The sequence below is a fragment of the Polyergus mexicanus genome, unplaced genomic scaffold, assembly GCF_030449975.1.
Source record: "Polyergus mexicanus isolate NDT 795.1 unplaced genomic scaffold, iyPolMexi1.0 SCAF_11, whole genome shotgun sequence".
NCBI classification, from domain to species: Eukaryota; Metazoa; Arthropoda; class Insecta; order Hymenoptera; family Formicidae; genus Polyergus; species Polyergus mexicanus.
The window spans coordinates 7,018,649-7,039,602 of NW_027223331.1; the positions used below are offsets into that span (position 1 = coordinate 7,018,649).

General features: G+C 32.9%; 1 protein-coding gene across 12 annotated transcripts in view; it reads right to left on the reverse strand.

Moving 5' to 3' along the window:
- The window catches only part of Mtd (TLD domain-containing protein mustard), a 122,437-nt gene that overhangs the window by 36,078 nt on the left and 65,405 nt on the right, over window positions 1-20,954 (reverse strand). For 7 of the 12 annotated variants that reach the window (XM_070304118.1, XM_070304115.1, XM_070304116.1 and 4 more), the window contains 3 exons: window positions 12,293-12,361; window positions 10,877-10,983; window positions 2,968-3,056 (listed from right to left, as the gene is read on the reverse strand). In XM_070304118.1, coding sequence (XP_070160219.1) covers window positions 2,968-3,056; window positions 10,877-10,983; window positions 12,293-12,361 — 265 coding nt within the window. Of the gene's footprint in view, window positions 1-2,967; window positions 3,057-5,360; window positions 5,841-7,440; window positions 7,758-10,876; window positions 10,984-12,292; window positions 12,362-20,954 lie in introns of those variants that run through there. The other 5 variants (XM_070304122.1, XM_070304117.1, XM_070304111.1 and 2 more) reach the window with 3 other exon arrangements.

Below are 20,954 nucleotides of genomic sequence, written 5' to 3' on the forward strand. Positions count from 1 at the left end.
GCATTCGTGATCGAAAAGTAATCTTTTTATGCAACAATTAATCTTAACGTTGCAATTAATATTTTGCCATCGAAATTAATATCTTTCGTAATTATGAAACTTTTCATTTAATCTCGTCTACATGATAACATCACATACAAACTATATACACATATATTAATTACGCCGAGATAAAATATTTCTATTAATTCTGTTAGATTTTTGCCATTCACGTTTCAATATACTTTACTGTGCTAAATAGCACTGTGTTAAGCGTGATAATTTTGATTAAAAAGTTCCATCTAACTTAAAAACTATCATCTAACTTTTAAGTAAGAAAATTTATGTCGATAAGTTAAACGAAGGCACACAAAATGCGTTTCTACAAAGTCTTTAGGAAATTTCTGCAGAACTAATTCTCCACATTAATCCTATTATAATTCAAAGTTGCAGTAATATTAATACGAGGGCAAACACACATTTTAGAACTTCGCTTGAAAATTGATAAAATGATAAGCGAAAACTTGGAAAGTGTTGTTGTTCAACATGTACGCGAGCGTCATTAAGGTCGCTAGTTCGAGGAAGATAAGAGGGATTGTCAGATTACAGACGTTAATCGATCAACTGGATGCAAGGCAGCCGAAATAGACGACATAAGCTGGGTTCTATTAGAGCGGGGATTACAGCCACCGTGATTATCAGGATACGGGGATTACGTTACGACGTTAGTGATTTCGCTACCGTCAAACAGAATAACGCCAAACAGCTGCCAAGACTGGCGGATGACCAACCAACAAATTAACATTACGTGGCTCACGAAAAGTGCGTCGCTAATATCATGTGTATATATATATAAAGATAGAAATCATTAATTTTTAAATAATTCTCGATATAATTTGTTCTTAAAAATTAATATAAATTTGTTTCTTTCAAGTTCTGAAATATTTTCATTTTCCACCGTTACATTAATTTGTGTTAATTATCAAAAAATGTTAATATATGCAACATTAAAAGAGATATTGATAAATTTCATCGATATAAAACACAACCGACTGTATTTAGAGATAATCATCAGTTGAATCAATAGAGAGAGCAAATTAAACGAGATGTATATTTGCAGAACATTTGTGTATATTTACTGTTATAGGTATGATAATTAATCAAGTTTCTGTAGAACTTATTTCGAAATGGTAATAATAGTTAATTTAGTTCCGATCAAATTAAATAACTAATAATATTTCGTTCACCATCAGGAGAAAAACAGAATTTCCATTTAAGTTGGAAGAGAATGGAATGTGGAATGCACCATGACATCACAAGCTAGACCGATCTCACGAAGCTCCGCTTCGCTCTATCCGCTCCAAAGGGAATCAGAAAGTGCAGTTTGTGCAGCGACTTCATTTCCTCATCGGATGAATGTCGCGCGGACTTCCGGTTCCCTGGAGCGAGCCTTTCGCAAGCGCCGCATTAAAAAAAGATTAGGATTAGGATTAGAGGAGAGAGAAAGGTAGAAGGAAAGAGATGGATGCTTTCTTTCTAGAGTGCTGTACGATCAAGAAATTTCTCTGGGGACTTATATATCCGCGCAAAATCGACAATCGACATGATAGTAACAGAGTGGAGAACACAATGTACGATTATCCCGCGAGCAGAAAAAAAATATAATATAATATAAGAAAACAAGAAGAAGGATATCGAAACTTGTTAATATATGTTTTATGCTTCATTTTTTTTCATGCACCATGCGACTGATTATTATTATTGTTTTTATCCATTATTCGATTACAGAAAAGCTTCGATAAGTAAAAGAGATAATCAAGATTCACGTTCTTTAAAATAAGAACCAAAGATCTAAACATCAGACCTGTTACAGGGATGGGAAAGATTCGAGAATCGAGACTCAACATTATAAACTTATCCTATACAAGGTGTCCGATCTGTAAACGTGTGCGGACTGAGATCTTTGCATATGTATACGTGGCTCTAGAATTCCAGCGATGCGGATAAGTTGTGTAATCTCGTGTCGTCCCGTGTCTACGAAGTTCCAAGGGAACGTATAGCGGATGTCCAGGATCCTTGCGAACTCTCGGGGCGACTTTTCGCCACGAATACGACCGACGTGGAAGAAACTATTCCGCTAGCGAGAGTGTGCGAGTGAGCTGGCTCCAGGCACGGCGAAGTAATTGGAATTCATACCAAAGTACCTCGTTTCAAGAAATACGTACGCGCTGATAACTGCGGTTGATAAACGTAGCAGCGCGCGAGTGATAGGTGCGGTTAATTCGGATTCTCTCGTTAACATCTTGTACAGGTTCTTTTGGAACAGTTTCGATAGACGCAAAATTCTGCGCAAGTTCTACACGTCATTTTTAAATATGTTTAGCATGAAAAAATATTTCTTCGAACGAAACGGTATCTTTATCGATGTAACATAGGAAAGTTTTCGAAAAATTATTCCTTCATAGTCACATAACGGTTCCCAAAAAATACCATGTTAGAGATAGAGGGAACTTTAGTTTGCATAAAGAAGATTATGTTCTTCGAAAGATTTACGGTATTATGCAACACTTGTTATTCCATGTTAAAACTGTATTCTTATTCACGTTTGGATTATCGACCTTATCGTAAGTATATTTAAACAGTTTTTTATATTAATCTTTATATTATTTATAATAATAATTTTATATAATAAACTTTTATAATTGGAATATAAAATACATTAGAAAGTCGCTCTGAATCTTGAAGTATCTTTCTTTGAAATGACGTGGAAACAAGTATGTTAAGCTACATGTTCACATACTAAAAGAATAAAACGAATATTTATTCATTCGAGCAAAGGTTACATTTGTTCTCCTTGGCATCTAATCATCTTGTCTCGACACTCGATTGCCCGTTGAAATAGTGCAAGTGCATGGTTGCGTACCAAAGCTTAATACGCACTCAATTATGGCGTTTAACATGAATATATGTATAGATAGACACACTTACCGTATAGACAATGGTGTTGATGGGCTGCGAGACGCGACCGTGCTTCTTCTCCTGCGACGTGGAACCATCTTTGCTCTCGTTATCGAAATCTGTGCATAAAAGGCAGATTTAATCACGTTACATCCTTGAACAGTGCGTTGATAAACAAAATGTCTCTGGATGTAATATACGCATTTATCTTGACTAGTTTAAATCGGGTAGATACCTTCATCATAAATATGTCTCTCTCCCTCTCCTTTACGTCTAAAATTAAATTTACTTATAAAAATTACTTTATTTTATAAAAAGACACTAGATAGTCTTATAAGAAACTTAAAATTCAAATTGCTTTAAGTTATTTCACTATATTAAGCTTAAAAATATCCAAGGAAATATATAACCTGTTTATATTTATCTTATTTTTCCAGAAAGTTCCGATAATTTTGAGATAATTATTGTGTCAAACATAATATATTATTGGCATACTATGATAATATCATAGTCACAAGGTATATAATGAATAAAGTTCACTTTGACAAAATGTATAATAATAATATGAAATAATAATAATACGAAAAAAAAAAAATATATATATATATATACGCCATTATAAAAGTGAAATTTTTCCTTAGCAGATAGAACGATAAATTTTTCTCGAGTCTTGGGGTGTCAGAGCCAATCATCGATATCGATATATGCTCATAAGAAAACGAGAAAAAAAAAAACGAAAAAAAAAACGAAAAAAAAAGCGAAACGCGAGATAATGAGTTACTTAACATATTTTACAGAGATAAGATGTATTGGTTAAATTTAATTTGTGGTCCGCCTATCTAATTGCATTACTCATTGTCAGCGCCGGTGCACCGCAGCGACTCAATGATAAACGAAATGGCAAACACGTGTCAATTAATGCAAGAATCATTCCGGGGGGTGAACTAGCTTGCACGCCAGACAAACGCGGTTAATCATTGTCAATTTAAATGCTCGGTTCAATATCAGAGCATCGCGACCAGAATACGCGCGATAAAAAAATAACGAAGCATGACGCTTCTGTCGTTTTACACATTGCTTTTAAAATTTATTTTATTGAGATAAAAATGAGCGGAATTATCGTATTCTCTCGATTTAATGTAGCCATTATATATACCATAAATATAATACTAATAGCACAAAAAAAAAAAAAAAAAGAAAAAAAATCGGTAATATCGGCAATGAGTCTAATATATTTTTATTTTCATTATATATGTATACCATATTAAACTATATATTCCTATTGAAATAAAATATACGTAGCTTGAGACCGCAAAGTATTTTAGTAAAATCGAAATAATTATTTTAAAAAAAATAAATACATGGTAGAATGTGTGTTTCACATGGTACTTCGCGAGCGTGTAATTAATATAATTACAAGAGCTATTAAAAACGTCAATGTCAAATTACTCACATATTATAATTAAACGATCGCGTTTCCTATTATTCCCTGCGACGGTCGTGGGGAATAATAGGTTTTCTCTATTGTGTTCCACAAGCAAACGTGACAAGAGTAACGAAGATTTGTTTTTCTTCGTGGCCTTCGATAAATGATTCAGACACTTTACTCAATTTCAACTGGCATTCAATTCCTGCTATTGCGTAATAATGTCTGAGATAACTACGGAATGTTATTTTATCCGGCCTAATGATCCGACACATGGACTTGACACTTTTACAGATTTGCATATTTCATTGCGTCTCTCGCTGTCTCTCTTTTTCTCTCTTTCCCTCTGCGCAGACAGCGCAAATATAATTTCAATTCGCACATGTGAGATTAATTAATATTGATTAAAGCGGTTGACAGAAATAGGACATACGCGCATAAACCTGAATAACTTTTTCAATAAATATTTCTTAAAAAAACTTCTTTTATTCCTCGCAAATCCAATATATTTTATCTTAAAGGAAATTTTCAACTGAAAATAATTATTTTTCATTTAAAGCTATTTGAATTCAACGAGAAATGCGTTTATTTCATTCTATCAGATTTTTGGAAAAAAAATATATACTACTGTCATATACATTTTTTCTTTTATATCTCAATTACATATTTATATTAATTGCATAATGAAATAAATATGCGTTTTAATCAAATAACAAATAATTCATCAAGTATGTCTCTTTAAAGTATTTTTCCCGTATTCGCTAACTAATATAAATAAATTAGTTTGTATCTTTTTAAGTTAAAAGATAAAACAAAATTTATACGAAAGATCATCTTCGATATAAAATAATTCGAAAAGTTAAAGTTAACGATACTTTTATTGTACGGACAAACATGAGAAACACAGTCATAACGTGAAATACCTTATACGCGCCATACTCGTTTTAAAAGTATTTTTCTTTAGATTTTTTTTTTTATATTTTTCGAATACCTGTACCTGAAAAATTCTGCAAACTGCTTAAATAGAGCTGTGAATCTTCTTGTGCCACGTAATATACGACATAGTCGTTGAACTCCTTCTCGTAAATATGAATGTTACTCGGCTCGTAGTCCGTATATTCCCACTGTGAGTCTGTCATGACCGGAATGTTAAATTCCATCGTCATCAATATCTCCGAAACATTTTTCGTCTCTTTTTAGGATCCTCGGAAGACTTTTTGTTTCTCACTCGATCTGTTTTGCGCGAGCGCGCTTAATACTTCGTTTAATATGCCTCGATTAACCAGTATCGGTGGATATATATTCTTTACTTTCGTAATTGATAAATGTCAATTGTCGGAATCAAAATTGCAGATTATTGGAAATTGTTGATTTATTCGCTTCTCGCGAATTCTACCTACACTCAATGTTATCTCGCTCATTAACTAGTATACTAATACACTCTCTAATGCATACACTAATACACAATTCAAATAGAAAATAAATTTAAATATTTCATAAATTAAATGTGTATGTAAATATTATAATTATATATTTTAAATACAAGAAAATATAATATAATATACAGGGAATGTGTCCTAAATAAAATAATATACCTGAATAATTCGAAAATAGTAGCTGTTAGCAAATAATTTTTCAAATAAAAATTATGGGACATATAGGGGACAAGCTGAGTATGATGTCATCACCATCCCACCATTTCATATTTCGGCGTATATCTATCCAACTCAATTTTTTTTAATGAACTCACTAATTTTTTTTATATAAATCGATTCCTCGCAATATTCGAAGTGAAAAGTTATAAGAGTAGGATGGCCGAAAATTAAATAGTTTACACAAGATATTTCATATTTTATGTAAAGTTATGTCAAATTAAAGTATAAAATATTTTATAAACTATTCAATTTTTTTAATCATTCTGTCCTCATAACTTTTTACGTCGAATATTGCGAGGAATCGATTTATAGAAAAAATTATGATGGTTCCGTTTAAAAAAAAAAACTGTCGGATATATTACGCCAAAATATAAAGTGTGTGTGTGTAGTGTAATGGGGTAATAATATCATACCCACAGCTTATCCCCTATATACCCCACAACAATTTTATTTAAACAATTATCTCCTAACATTTACGAGTTTTACTCAGGTGTATTTTTTTTATTTTAGAACATATTCCTGTACTTTTTTTCCTAAAATTGATATATTCGCATAACACAGAAAATTTTACTAAAAGTTTTTTTTTGTTTTTTTTTTTAAATAGGTTTTTGGCAAAATTGACCTATCATATGATAAGAGTCTCTTACACGGATTGACAATCGAAGTTTCAAACAGGAAACACTTTCTCTTATCGGCACATAGTCGACCTTGTCACTGACAGTATGTAAAAAAACTCGATATGTTTTACGGTGAAAAAAACTGTGTCAAAACTTTCTCGTTCAATAGACTAAATGTGTGCGATAAAGAAAGTGGAAATATTCATTCAGGAATTTTATCAACTTTTTCGTTTAGATTGATTCGGATTTATCAAAATCATAAAATTCATTGCTGTATTTGTATTCTTTCTTACATTTCTATATCTATTTTGAGTGTAGATAAAATATCTTTCTCTTGCTCTTTTTTCCAATTTTACTATTTTCATATATTTTATAATTAACGAGCTCAGAGTGCAAAAATAGAGCGCAAAAATCATAAAATTTATAAGGTATATTCTAAATATAAAATTATACGCAGAAAATGTAGTTTATAAATAATAGATACATTTTTGCACCAAACCATTAATCTGAGAATAGAGAATTTAATAATTTTAATAATAAATTTATATAATTCAAAAATCTCTTGTTTACCCGTTGGACTCAATGATTCATTCAAAACTTTGAATGTCAATTAGAACGACATAATCGTCATTGCATATTTATCATTATACGCATTGTCCATTTATAGAATCATAAACTGCTTGAGAATAAAATTATACGACTGATAATGTAATAAAAATGGCACTACGCGAAGAGAATCGGTAGTTGATTTAACAGGTGACACTCATCACGAAAATAATAATCAAGACAAGATAAGAATTCTGACATCGGTTGTTTACGATGATCTTACGACTTTCGGACGTGCAAAACGTTATATACGCGCGGCTGAAACTGTGCAAAAGGTCAAACGGGATCACGTGAATGATTAATAAACGCGCGCGTACTCGGGAAAGCCATTCGGTGTCGCCGATCGACATACGAGAGGAACGATCGCGATGTAACTAGTTGTCCGAGTCCGAGCGATGCTGATGATGACCGGTACACGACAACAGACGCTTCACAATTTACGAATACGACGATAAACTCACGGTCGCGACTCCAACAATTCCGCGCAGCTGATCGCCATGATAGATCGCGTTGACGTCACTTTTGGCGGGACTATTCGATCGCGCTTCTCGGCGCCGATAAATTGCGTAATTGATTGCGAGATTTATTCCAAACAGATAGAATAGGTCAGATCACATTGCGAAATGGCCAAACTGGCTTTGTTCAATTCTTGCGAATCAATATTTCCGGATATTATTATTACAATGAATTGCATAAATGATAATCTATCAATAATTAAATGCAGATTATGATAAAATACTTCGGAGAGATGGTAATCCTATTTTTTGTTAACTAATCAAATTTTCGCGCAAACATACCTAATATAGTTATTATGTAACAAACATGAAAATTTTAGTGTCCTATAAATTGCTTTTAAATCGTTCAATACAGTCATCAGTCGTCGTCAAATAAATTACTGAGTTTTAATGACAATATACCATATGAGAGGATAAAAAACAAATTAGATTTTAATATCACTTCACTTCATCCATGAATGAATAATAATCAATAATAACTTTACGAGACAATTTGTAATAACAACCGTACAATTTTTTTTACAGAATGAAATGTCATGCATGGCTATGTTAGTCTACATTAGTAATATTAATATAATTAAGATATTGTCATCAGATGTAAAATTATTATTGATATTACGATATTATATAGTATATGCGAGGTGACTTTCTTGAAATATTATATTTGAGTTATATTCTTACAAATACCATATATTAAATATATAATTATATTCTCGAATTAAAATAGAAATAGAATAGAAATTGTTAGATTAATTTGTTAATAGTATCAAATTATTATCATCTTCGCAATGACGTCTGAACATTGCTAAAAATAATCGGATATTTCGTCTAGTCATAAAACAGTCAGATCCTGCTGTTTGAAGTTTGAAAGCTAGAGGAAAAAGAAACAAAATGGAATATTTTAAACGCGTTTAGATGAAGGTTAACACTATATATTCGGCGAATGTGCTTGTTAATCATGGCGAATGTGTTCATACGAATAAATATCCGTCGGTGTTATTTCTTCGCAGTTCCGGTTTCCAAAAAGAAACTTTTCATAGCCTCGCTTGTTCGCGGATTTGATATTCGTGTACAGCCTAATAATCGCAAATAAATATTTGTACAGTTTATACGCAACTAGTGTCGTTACAGCGTAAACACAAGTTGCACACATGTGCATACATATTCCCAGAGATGATTCCAATAAAAACGTCAATATAATTGACAGCTTGGAATATCGCTATTCTCGAGCTCTTCTTAATTTTTTTTCTCCTAAGGGACAATTTTTGCCTATAATCGTCTTTAAAATTAAATATGTAATCGATATTGTAGCATTAAAGCATTATCACAATTAAATGATTTAATTAAAATGTTAATGATATATTAATTTAATAATATTAAATGTAACACGAAATAATTAATAATTGGTAATTTACCTTGAGTTGCTAAAATCGGATTAATTTAATTTCGCGAAATAAAATATACAATAATAATAATAATAATAATAATAAATTTATACGATAAGAATTATTCTCCGCGATATTTATTCCATAATATCGTTGCGAGCACAATTGTATTATTTTGAGCGTGGAAAACTAGACTGTCGACTGTATTATTTCTCAGATGTGCGATTCCGCAAACGGCTGGCGCAGGTAATGAGATAAATTTCTAGCGATAGTTGAAAACAATTGTCCCCCTCTTGGCGAACCCTCGGCTCCTATCAAAGCTACGCCCGCGCGTGCGCATTATGTACGGTGAATGATTTAAATGTTCGCACTGCTATCTGCGTTATTCGCATGCTTGAAGCAAATTTAATAAACTGATTGCGGGGCTATCGAGACAGAATCTAAATTTTTTCATGGCAATTTCATATATGAGAAATAGAGCGTAGCGCGATGAGTTGATTCCAAACATAGAAATTTCTCTTATTTCTGCCACAAATATAAATATAATATTCTAAATAAATCAAATCAATATCATAAACCTCATAATACAAATATATATACATACATAAATAAATATTAATATTTAATTAAACTAATTATCATGATAAACTTAGATAAACTATTACAAAGATAAATTATTGCAAAATCGCATTCTTTTACGATGTCTTTCTCACGTAATGATTATAATATAATATTGATCGATAAATGCGCATACTTCGATAGACAATCATTATAGAAATACACTTTCAAAGATTAATAATATATACATTCCGCATCTTGTCCAGTTACATTGAACAAATGAATAAATAAATTATTCATTGTTCCTGAATTATTCATCCCGATTAAAAATTATTTACGGATGACAATCAACACGCCTGTGTTTCGCTGCTCGCTTGTAATTTTGTCGATTTCTCACGGATCACGGCGTACCGATCGCCGAAACAATGTTTCATTAATTACCGTACCACTTTATCCTTAATCCCGAGCGTCAATTAGCGTTCGTTAGGTTCTCCGTTAGGTTCGCCGGTGTTGGTAATGCGTCGATTCGAAGTACGCGCGAGATAGGGCGATCGATAACACGTGGCACGTTGTACCACTTTGGGAAAGTAAGTCAATGTAACTCGCTCGAGTAAGGTTGCACGCGGCCCGAAACAGCCCGGATTATCGAGACCTTCGTCTGGTTCACGTTACGTGGCCATCATGGTCAGCCTATTCGATTCGTATGTGTCTTCGAAACTTTCGTATCGGATCTATCGCGGATCATTGGACGCGCAAATCTTCTATAGGTGACATTGACGGATATCTCGTATTTTATTAAAAGATCTCCCCTTTCGATAGAGCGGCACATTGACTTGAATTTATTATGGCAAGAGCATATATTTCATGAGATGACATATCGTTCAAACATAATAAAAAGCTGTCGCAGCTGCTTAATATTAAATCCACCGTGTAATAGAAAATATACGGTAGATAAAATACGATCTAGATAGTTCTTAGCTTAGATATATTTTTCTAATAAAAATCTAATTAACTTTTATAATTTATTTACAGAAAGATTAATTAATATCCATGGTAAAACGATTCCATCATTATAATGACGCTGATGGGATAACATATGTAACCCGATAAGATTTTATATAAAAAACCAATGGCATTATATATTTCAATTATTTAATAAAAAATAACGCATGCTCACCTTTCGCGAGCTTATCCACAGACTCGAAGCGTCCTTCGACCTTGTTCCGCAAAGAATCCAAATCGAAGGGTGGCGTAAATCCATGATCCACGCTACGGCTCTTGCTCCTGTAATAGAGTAAACATGATCGTTAATTAACTTCGCTCTTGTTTATAAGCTGAGCTCGTTGTGCAACAAATTTGATTAAGCAAAGAGAAATTTGCAGAAATAGATCGAAAAAAAAAATTGAATAAATCGAGATATAAGTATTTTATTCCAAACATTTTTTAATAATTAGTTTCTTATTATTTCCACAAAATCACAAAATATTAATTTTATATATATATATATACACTTTATAGAAATTACAGTAATTTAAAAAATCGTAAATGAATTTAGTGCAATAGAAACAAACGCACAAAGTGTTATATTATACATGCAATATCATATACAATGGAAATATATTTCTATTCATAATTTATGTGTCTGAAATGCGGAATCAAGTCTCTAGTACATTCGTAAATAAAGTTGAGAGAGTCCATAGTCGTTGCGATTTATTCTCGCAGAACATATTGCGGGACATATACGTAGGTAGATAGGTAGACGTTAATAGTTTGGCGCGGCGCTATTTGTAAAATACTCAAGTGTAAAGGCAATTTCGCTTGAGCCATAACAAAACGCGATTCGCGCAATTTCACGATGCAACGAACCATGCGAATCGTATGCGAATTACCTCCATAAGTCGAATAGTCTGCGGACGCGTGGCCGACAAAGATAAAATCTGCTGAAATTTCTGCGAATAGATCTAAATAACACGACATAACGTAACGCCTGGCGAAAGAAAAAAAGGAAGATAAAAGGAAAACGAACATGAATGAAATAGTCGGTGAATGAAATTGTATCGTGTCATAGCAATAACTCATTCGTCAAATTCGTCGAAATATTTCAATTGTGTGATTTCCTCTGAAACCGTTTGTCGATTCATATTTATTAAGTATTTAAAAACGCGTACAAATTATTATTTTCCAAAAACACGTATACTTTAATAAATTGTCAAGAGATACACGTACATATCAGTATAATAACCGCTAAATAGATTTCTTACCATTAGATTATTTAACATCGATGAAAAAAAAAAAAAAAAAAAAATGTTCTCAAAACACTCATTAATATTTTTATTTATTTATTTATTTATTAATATTTCTTTCAATTATCTATTATTAAATATTTCAAAAAGAAGAATATTAAAATGCACATCTTAATTCTCGGTATTTTTTATGTACAATTTATATTTCTTTTAGATGTAAAAGAAATCCGTAACTACTGAACATCAACGACAATAATGGGATCACAACTATCTACGATACTTACAATTAGCTCATACTGTCCAAGTCCGAGGAAAATGAAATAAAATGACGATGAATGTGTTTCGCATACCTGTAATAAGACATTGAGAGGTTCTCCGTCGATTTCGAAGTGGTGACATCCTGGGACATTCGCCTGGACCTGAGATGCAACAAACAATCCAAAACAAGGAGGGTGAGAATACATGCAATCTACATGCGCGGCACAGCTTAAAAGAAAAATTAAATTATAATTAAATCGAAAAAAGAAGCTTGCGTATGCTTAAAAAGCAATTTTTTTTCCCCGAAGAAACAATCTTCCGCATAGAGTATTTAAAAATATTTTAACTTCTCGCGAAATTTAATAAACGACTTTGCATGCGTAATATTTTAATTTGTAATGTGCAAACATGCGATTATAAGCGTAACATGTTTTTTATAGTATAAAAAAATTTAATTTCCTTGAAAAACAGATCTCTATTTCTTTGTACAAATTTTACTAAATTATCTAATAATTCGATATTTTCCCTTTTTTATTATTTTCATAATCAAGTAGAAATGCGCATTAATACCGTAACTCTCTAAAATGCTCGCTTTAGCGTGAAAACATTATCATTTAAATAAAAACGTCAACAACATACGCAGAAATCGTAAAATTAAATTAAAAATAAGCAAGGATTGCGTAAAAAGCATTTGCCGTTAAAAAAAAAATAAAAAAATCATACTTAATAACGAGGCATATGTAAATCAAATTATAATCGCGAGAGAAATATCGATCGAATGGTAACAGTGCAACATTCCATTGGATGCACATGCAGCTTCATTAGGCTTCGTTCCTGAGGGGAACGAACTCGAAAATGCAGTCACTTCGAACGACGGCCACTGCACTCGATTCGGTCAATTTGAGAGAAGTAGCAACTGCGTGCCCTTGCGTGCGCCCATGGGTGGTGCCTATGTCTCTGCCCGCGCTAATTGCATCCGACATTTTAATTTGATTACATTGGCGCGGTCTAGCGAGTTTGCTCGTTATCGGGGACACGCTTCGAAACAGCGTCTCTCCCAATTATGAAATGCTAGAAAATTCACTCTCTCCTCGAAACAATATTTACAATATTTCTCGCAATAAAATGTAACTTACAAAAATCTTAGAATTGGTGTAAATTTTCTATTCATGATAAATTCGGACTGAGTTTTAATTAATAAAAAGGAATTCTCCTTTTCTTTTTTAGAATTACGATTTAAGATAATTATTCCTAAAGATATTAAACAAAAAGAAATAAATAAGAAATGAATGATTTTATCAATGTTCGATTAAAAAAAAAAAAAAAAGCTTCAGATATAACTGCGTAACTCGAGATATGCAACTGACAGATTCTTCTGTCTTTCGTCAATAAAATTATATTGCGAACAAAAAATGTGAAATGAAATGTATTGTCTCTCTCTATATCAGGCAAGGGATCAACTTATTTACCGATGACAAATCGAGCGGTGAAAATTTGTATCTTTTCAAACAGCAAATTTGTGCAAAAAATTAAGAAAGCTTTCAAAATTGCGGTCATCTCAGCACTTAGCGCTAGTGCAGTATTTACCTTCTCAGTAACAACTCGGTAACAAAACATAAACGCGCCAAGAAGATGCGCATGTGGGCGTCAAATAAAATTGAGGAAATGGTTCATGTTTTGGAAAATACAAGTATAGGAATTTTACATGATGTATATCCGAATACAGAGGCGAACCAAGAATAATAACGTACATAATATAATGTTGTACCTTTGGATGTAGATTTCATTTTAATCGCACAAAAGTTGCATGAACTTCTATGACTCGTGTGCAAAAAAAAAAAAAAAAGAAAGATACATTTCATTGATGCAATTCGGCATGATGTAAATTACGTTACTGCATTTGGTCGCACCATGTGCCAATAATTAGTCGTCGAAACAATCTGAGGGCCAGGGAAATTAATTTATCGCGCAAAATTTCGAGAATGGGAATGAAAATGAATTATCGAACGATATTTAATTAGGCGACCTAACGGTGCGACGTTTTCGCCGATCCGCATAAATATATATATAGGTGGACGGGTATAAATAGCTTTGGCACAATTTCTCGACGATTCTTGTTTACGCGCTCGCCGCTTTCACGCTCGCCGCGTTACTTCGCCAAAAAACAAATATTTGCGTAATACTTGGCGACGTCGCACGCGGATAATGTTCGCGATTTTTCGCAGGAATTAAAAGTCGACGCCAAGATGTACGGCGAGATTGTATCTCGTACACGCGCGATGAGATACCGCGTAATTCACTCGTGAAAATCGATGTGGGAGTCGAGAAACCGACAATGAATAAACCGCTGTTGCGAATTCTCGACCATCGGAGATATAAATAATAAAAGCACCAAGGCCAAGCCTTCCAATCGACCAGACTTCCAACGAAAACATAACGATTAAGGCGCAATCGCGTTCGGAAATATTTACTCGCCGACACGTAAATTCTAACTCTCCTTTTAAGCATGAAAAGCCGGAAATTTGAGATATTTCTTCAGAGTGCTGTTTATTTTATAAAAATTTGTATAAAATCTCAAGATACAATATTTCTCTATAAAAATCTCCTTTTATCGATGAGATGGCATAATTTGTTAAAACTCTATGTAGCTGTATAAATCGAATGATAATAAAAAGATTAAATAATGTAAATATCTATTCGAAAAAATTATGCGATAAATCTCGATCGATGTATTTGAAAAATACATCTTCATTTATCTTATTTCGATTATCACAACTGAATAATCGCGCCTAAAAATAGGCAACCGCAAACAAATGCATGTACAATGTAAGCAACGGAGCGATAATTTTGCAGGCGTTCTCCGTTAAAATTTTTCCAGCTTCATACAATTTTATTCGTGTACCGTGGCGATGATGAAAGACAGATCGATGACAATATGCATTGTATCTGTCATACTGATATTATAAAGGAGAGCAACAATAAGATACAATTTCTTGATAATTTTTAATCGCGCACATCTCTTTTCGCTAGTCAAATATTTTCTCAAAAAATTTCATAATTCATAAATATCGCGTTTCTTTCATCCTCTCGTGTCATAATTTAATATTACCGTCAGCCAGGAGTCTCAAGATAACCTCCTTATCCCGAGATGCGTTCATCAAACAACTCTCGTGTACGTGCGATAATCCGCCACTGCTGAACGCAGTAGTAACAGACGATACGTTCACTGGCGAGCAACTTCTTGAGCCAAGTATCGGTTGCGTCGAGTACTACGTGACCGAGATCACGCGCGGCAACTAGTGGAAAAAGAAACGAGGCGCCTCCTCTACACGCGATGGAATTTTAAGCTTCCATCGAAAGGGAGAAAGATAGTATACGAACGCGAACGCGTGTCTTACATTTCAACATTTCTTGCGAATTCTCTCTCATCTGCGTCCGCCGTATTCTCCGGGTGACTCACGATGTTTTGAATGTTATTAAATACGCAATAAACACGGGATTCCTTTCTACGGCTATACCTCGTATGAGGAAATCGCCAAGACGACTCACTGTCGGCGGATATTAATTGAGTGACGTTAAATGATGATAATCGCAATTAGATTTAAGCCATTTGTTTGAGCGGGGAATCGCAGAGGAATTATTTCACAATACGTTTTTACGATGTAACCGCGCTCGTTTCGATGAGACGCGTCACATCATTTCTATTAAGAAGAGGAAGAAAGCGCAATAATATTGGGCATTATGACACTTTACTCATATTTGCGTAGTGTTTAAAATTGATAGACAATTTAATCTTTCTCTTTTTCGAGAAAATATACAAATTATGAATGAATAATCAAAGTAGAATAATCGATTTGCGCTAAAACGCATCGCTCAGAGATGGAGAGAGAAAGAGAATGTGTGGAAGAATTAAATTTATCGAAATTACGCGTTTCAAGTTCTTACCGAAGCGTATGAAATAACGCGACTGGTGAACGGTGTATTTTCTCATTCAACTATGTAATAAATACGCCGTTAAATCACGAAGTTTTACGCGCGAATTGACTTTATTTTCCCCTATTACCATATTTCATAAACCGCCGCGTCGCCAAATTGGCAAGACCGGGGCATCGTGCCAAAATGATTTCCTTTCCCGTGAATCTCGAATTGAACGTGCGATTCGAAATAAAATTCATCATTTGACGAGACTTCATTATGCACGCTTATTCCGCAAATACGAGCAATCGCAAAAAATCTTAATTTCACAGACGCGCGTTATTATTTTCCGAGGGAGAACTCGAAAGTGTTTCTCGTAAGATTTATAGGCGATAAACAATATTACACCGTGGACGTGATAATAACGACGTTCCCGACGATAGACGGGAGCGATAATACCGTTGTTATCATACGGTTATTGTGTTTTTCTTTTCTAAATAATACGGGACTTCGTAATGTACCTTTGTAGCGCGCGAATTAATCAATATATTGTAGTTGCCCATATTTTACATACCTCGTGAAACGACTCGTATTATTGCGCGTCCGCTTATCCGTTTCTCCATCATTGTCTTGAATACGTTATTGTATGTGTTTAATTATTATGATTATCATATCGAAAAGATAAATCGTTCATATTTTAAAAATAAAATGGAAAATATCTTCGTAAAGGAAAATTTCATTAATCACACGTAGTCGTGATGCGCTTGGGAGGTTCGAAATTCGTCACTGGTATAAACGAAGGAAACTCGATTAAAAATAAAGCCGAGAATTTCCCGCCGAGGAGTTGTTCGGCTAACGAGCCAGCAAAGCAAATACCGTGTGTTTCCATCGAGCAACAACGCGGCAAGATGTTCTTACCCTTCGTGTCCGACTCGTTTAACGATCATTCCGGAACCGCAAAGATGAAACTCGTCGTCTTCAACGACGACGGATCGATATATACACCAAACTTCGTTAGCGGAAGACAAACTTTAGAGAGAGAGAGAGAGAGAGAGAATGCGAAATGTATAGATGCGTGTGTATGTGTGTGGGTACATATATGTGTGTGGAGCAATCGAGTTGTTCAGGACAACGTTGTCCGCCGAGACGAAAATTCCGCCGGCTGTTGGCTTGTTGTTTTAACGAGGCGGGGTTTCGAGAATTCGCAAAGGATAAACTCGATTTGTGCCGCTTCGTATACCGCCAACCGCGTTACTTTATGACATAACCGCGCCCGTATAATTTAATCGACGTAATGTATTGTACGGTACCGTCGCGGAAATGCTATTCGAAATATCCATTGTTTTAGAAACAAAAAATGTGATTATAGGGTATCACATGTACGACGCAAATATTATTATTTTTTTAAGCAAATAGCCTAATCACGCACGGCTGATAAAAATAGAAAGAGAAGGATACGATATAAAATATCGCTAGAAAAAATCTAAATATCCATATATATAATTATATTACATATATTATAAATATCCATTAAACGAATTAGTAAAAAAAAAAAAAAAAAAGGCTATCTCATAATTAAAGAGATAATGTAATAAAGAGAAATCAGTTAATTATTTCTAAATAATAATAACATTTTTACAGAATATTTGACGGAATAAATATTCCAAGTTCACATCATAATATCAAATTGCTTTCTAATCGATCAATTCTATTCTAGAATGCAATGTATTCTTATGTAGCTATTATTCTCTCGTCAGACAATTCTTCTGTCTAGAATTAACATTCTAATCGCTTTTAAATAATACTGCACAGGATTCCTTGTTGATTATCCGCTGTGATTCAAAAGTAACGTGGAAATTCCGTTGTAAACGGAATGTCCAGGCGTACAATGTATTCTTCGTGTTATCGTCTTACAAATTAAGCGGAATTGCCGATAATAGTAAACGGAAGAAGAGGAGATAAACGAAAAACGCGACAAGAAATTGTTTTCGTTCTCACGGAGATACCAAAGATCTTCTTACATTGGAAACTTGACATTTGCACAATCTACATTCTACGTATAATACGTCAGCGTGATTGTCAATATTTTATTAATTGTCTTCAATCATATGCGCGTACGTTACTCTTTCTTAATAATTGTATAAATTATAGATTTCCAAATAAATATTTTCCGAATACTTCAAGATAAGTCTCGAAAAAGGTAGAATGCACATATATAAAATAAATATTTATTTAATTAAATATTCTCTCTCTTTCTCTTCTTGTATAAATTTGATTTTTCTCTGCAATAAATCCTTATACGAGTTGGATGCGAATGGAATGTTCAATATAAATAAACAAAGAGAGAAAATAAATTATTCAAATCGCGTATTGTTGGTGTGAGTTTTTTTCTCGATGAAAATATAAATTTCCGCTTCGAAAAACAACATGAACCGAGGACATCTTAGCTTCCGTCTAATCGACAGCAGTTCAATTAATTCAGGAAGAAACTGGCAAACGAGATCGAAGCAACACTCTACTGTTTCCATCGGAAGATTGTGCGAAGGTTGAAGGTAAATATCATTAATGAAACTGTTCCGCCATTGATTTTTTTAGAGCTATAATTGTTATATATTTTCTAGAAAATGATCAGACGAGAGATTAAATATAATAATTAATTTAATTAATTACTGCATCATTATATAAATGAATAAAGTTCATAGATAATTCAGATAATTAATTAAACTCTTAAAATGAAAGATATAAACGCACTATTGATTATCAGCTTTTCGGTACATTATTTATTAATACTATAAAATAAAAATTCAAAATTTATTAAATTAAAATAAAAATTTTTTTTTAAATTTGAAAATTATCAAAGTTACAAATCGTAGTATTTCATATATTTTAAGGGAATTTTTAAAAAGTCTATTGAAATATTCTTAGCCTTTTTGCAATATCCTGTGATCAAAGTCGACGATATAATTTGAAACAAACATATACGTATTCGTAGCGCGTACGTCGACATCGCTGCGCAATTTAAACGCACGTCTCATTATACGTATCTTTAACTGACGCGTTTTATCGATCCGTAATACCATTTGCAACGAGCGATTCTTCGAGGTGATCGACTTATTTGGCACGCATGATTTCCGGTGGGCAAACAAACGGCTCTATGTATATCGATTCCATGAATTAAAGCCCACCCGCCGAAATCGCGACCTTCATCGATGAGAGAGAGAGAGAGAGAGAGACAAGTAGGCCATTAAACTGAAATTAAACAGGGATTAATTTTCCGGCTGCGTTTTACGGCGCACATAACACGAGCCAAGTCGCGCCGCGATAATCATTATGTGATAATTACAAATTAATAAATCGTAAATAATATGCGGTGCGTTTGTGCGTTATAATATTGTTATATAGCCATAAAAACGATGTCGTATCTTTTCTATGAGTTGAATATCCTATTTTGAGGCATAATGTGATCTAATATTTGACTTTTCATATCTGATGATTCGTTTTCGAACATATAATTTTTATTTTTATTTTTATCAAATCCTGTACCATATATATATTTTAAAAAAATATATAAATATATTTCGACATATAATATTCACCATATATAAGATTGATTATACATAAACAAAGTGATATTAATTAATTTTAATATTAACTGTTATATAATTACATAATATTTATTTATAATGAATTAGCAATATTGCTACAAAACATAAGGTATATATAGCTTGAACTATAATTAAAAACTATATAATTATATTATTATTTAATAATAATATAATGTTATTTTAACGCTAATCAATTGCAATTTCTCATTATTCTTACGATGCGAAAAGTTCAATGATCAGAGTTAAATTGTACTTTTTACTGCATCAATAATAAAGCAAAAAATTTAATATGTTTATACGACAATATATAATTTTAATATATAATATATAATTTTTTACATGTATATATAATATTTATTACTCCCGTGTTGTCACCTCCCGTGCCGTGTATCAATCCTATCATTCGCCAAGCGACAATCTTTTAATCACTTCTTTGACAATTAGTTGGACATTATTAGATAGATAATCATTGTTATCAATCGCTGACTCACTTTCTATCTTACTAATCGACGTTTAACCGTAACTTCCGCGTGCAAAATAAACGATTCGCGGCGAGCGAAAAGTGAATGTATTACGAGACATAATGAAGTTACTGCTATTCGCTTTCGTTTTTTATTCGCGGATATCCGGAAGAAAGAGTCAGCTTTTCATATCCGTTTATATTTTTTTAGATCTTAATCCGTAGAAACGCACTCAATTTTTTGTTATCTGATTATTCAGAAATTTATATCGCGAGATATTTCCGTTAAACGAAAATCGAATGTCGAATTATAAATTAAGAATTTGGCAAGTGAAAGAAGAGATAATTCTAAAAAATGATAAATCTGGAATTCTTTATATATACAGTGTTATACACACACAAAACGTCGATTCCAAGATATATATCATTTCACAATTAGTTTAACAAAATATTATATATATATAATTTAAAATTATCTCAAATTCCAAAATATAAATATCGATACTAAATAGAATTTCAGTTTGCATTTTTTATTATATATCGAGAGATTTAAAAAAAAAAAAAAAAAAAAAAAAAATCTTATGTCGAGGCAAATACCCTTCACGAGGAAAAAAATCTATTTCTCGCGCGCGTTTAAAAAATGACGGCAACGAGAATAAAAAATTGATTAAATCTCGAGACTAACTGCATCACGACGCAAAAATGCACTCACGTCATAGCGACAATAAACTTATATCGCGTTGGAGGTATAGCCATCCCATCGACAAGCCTGGC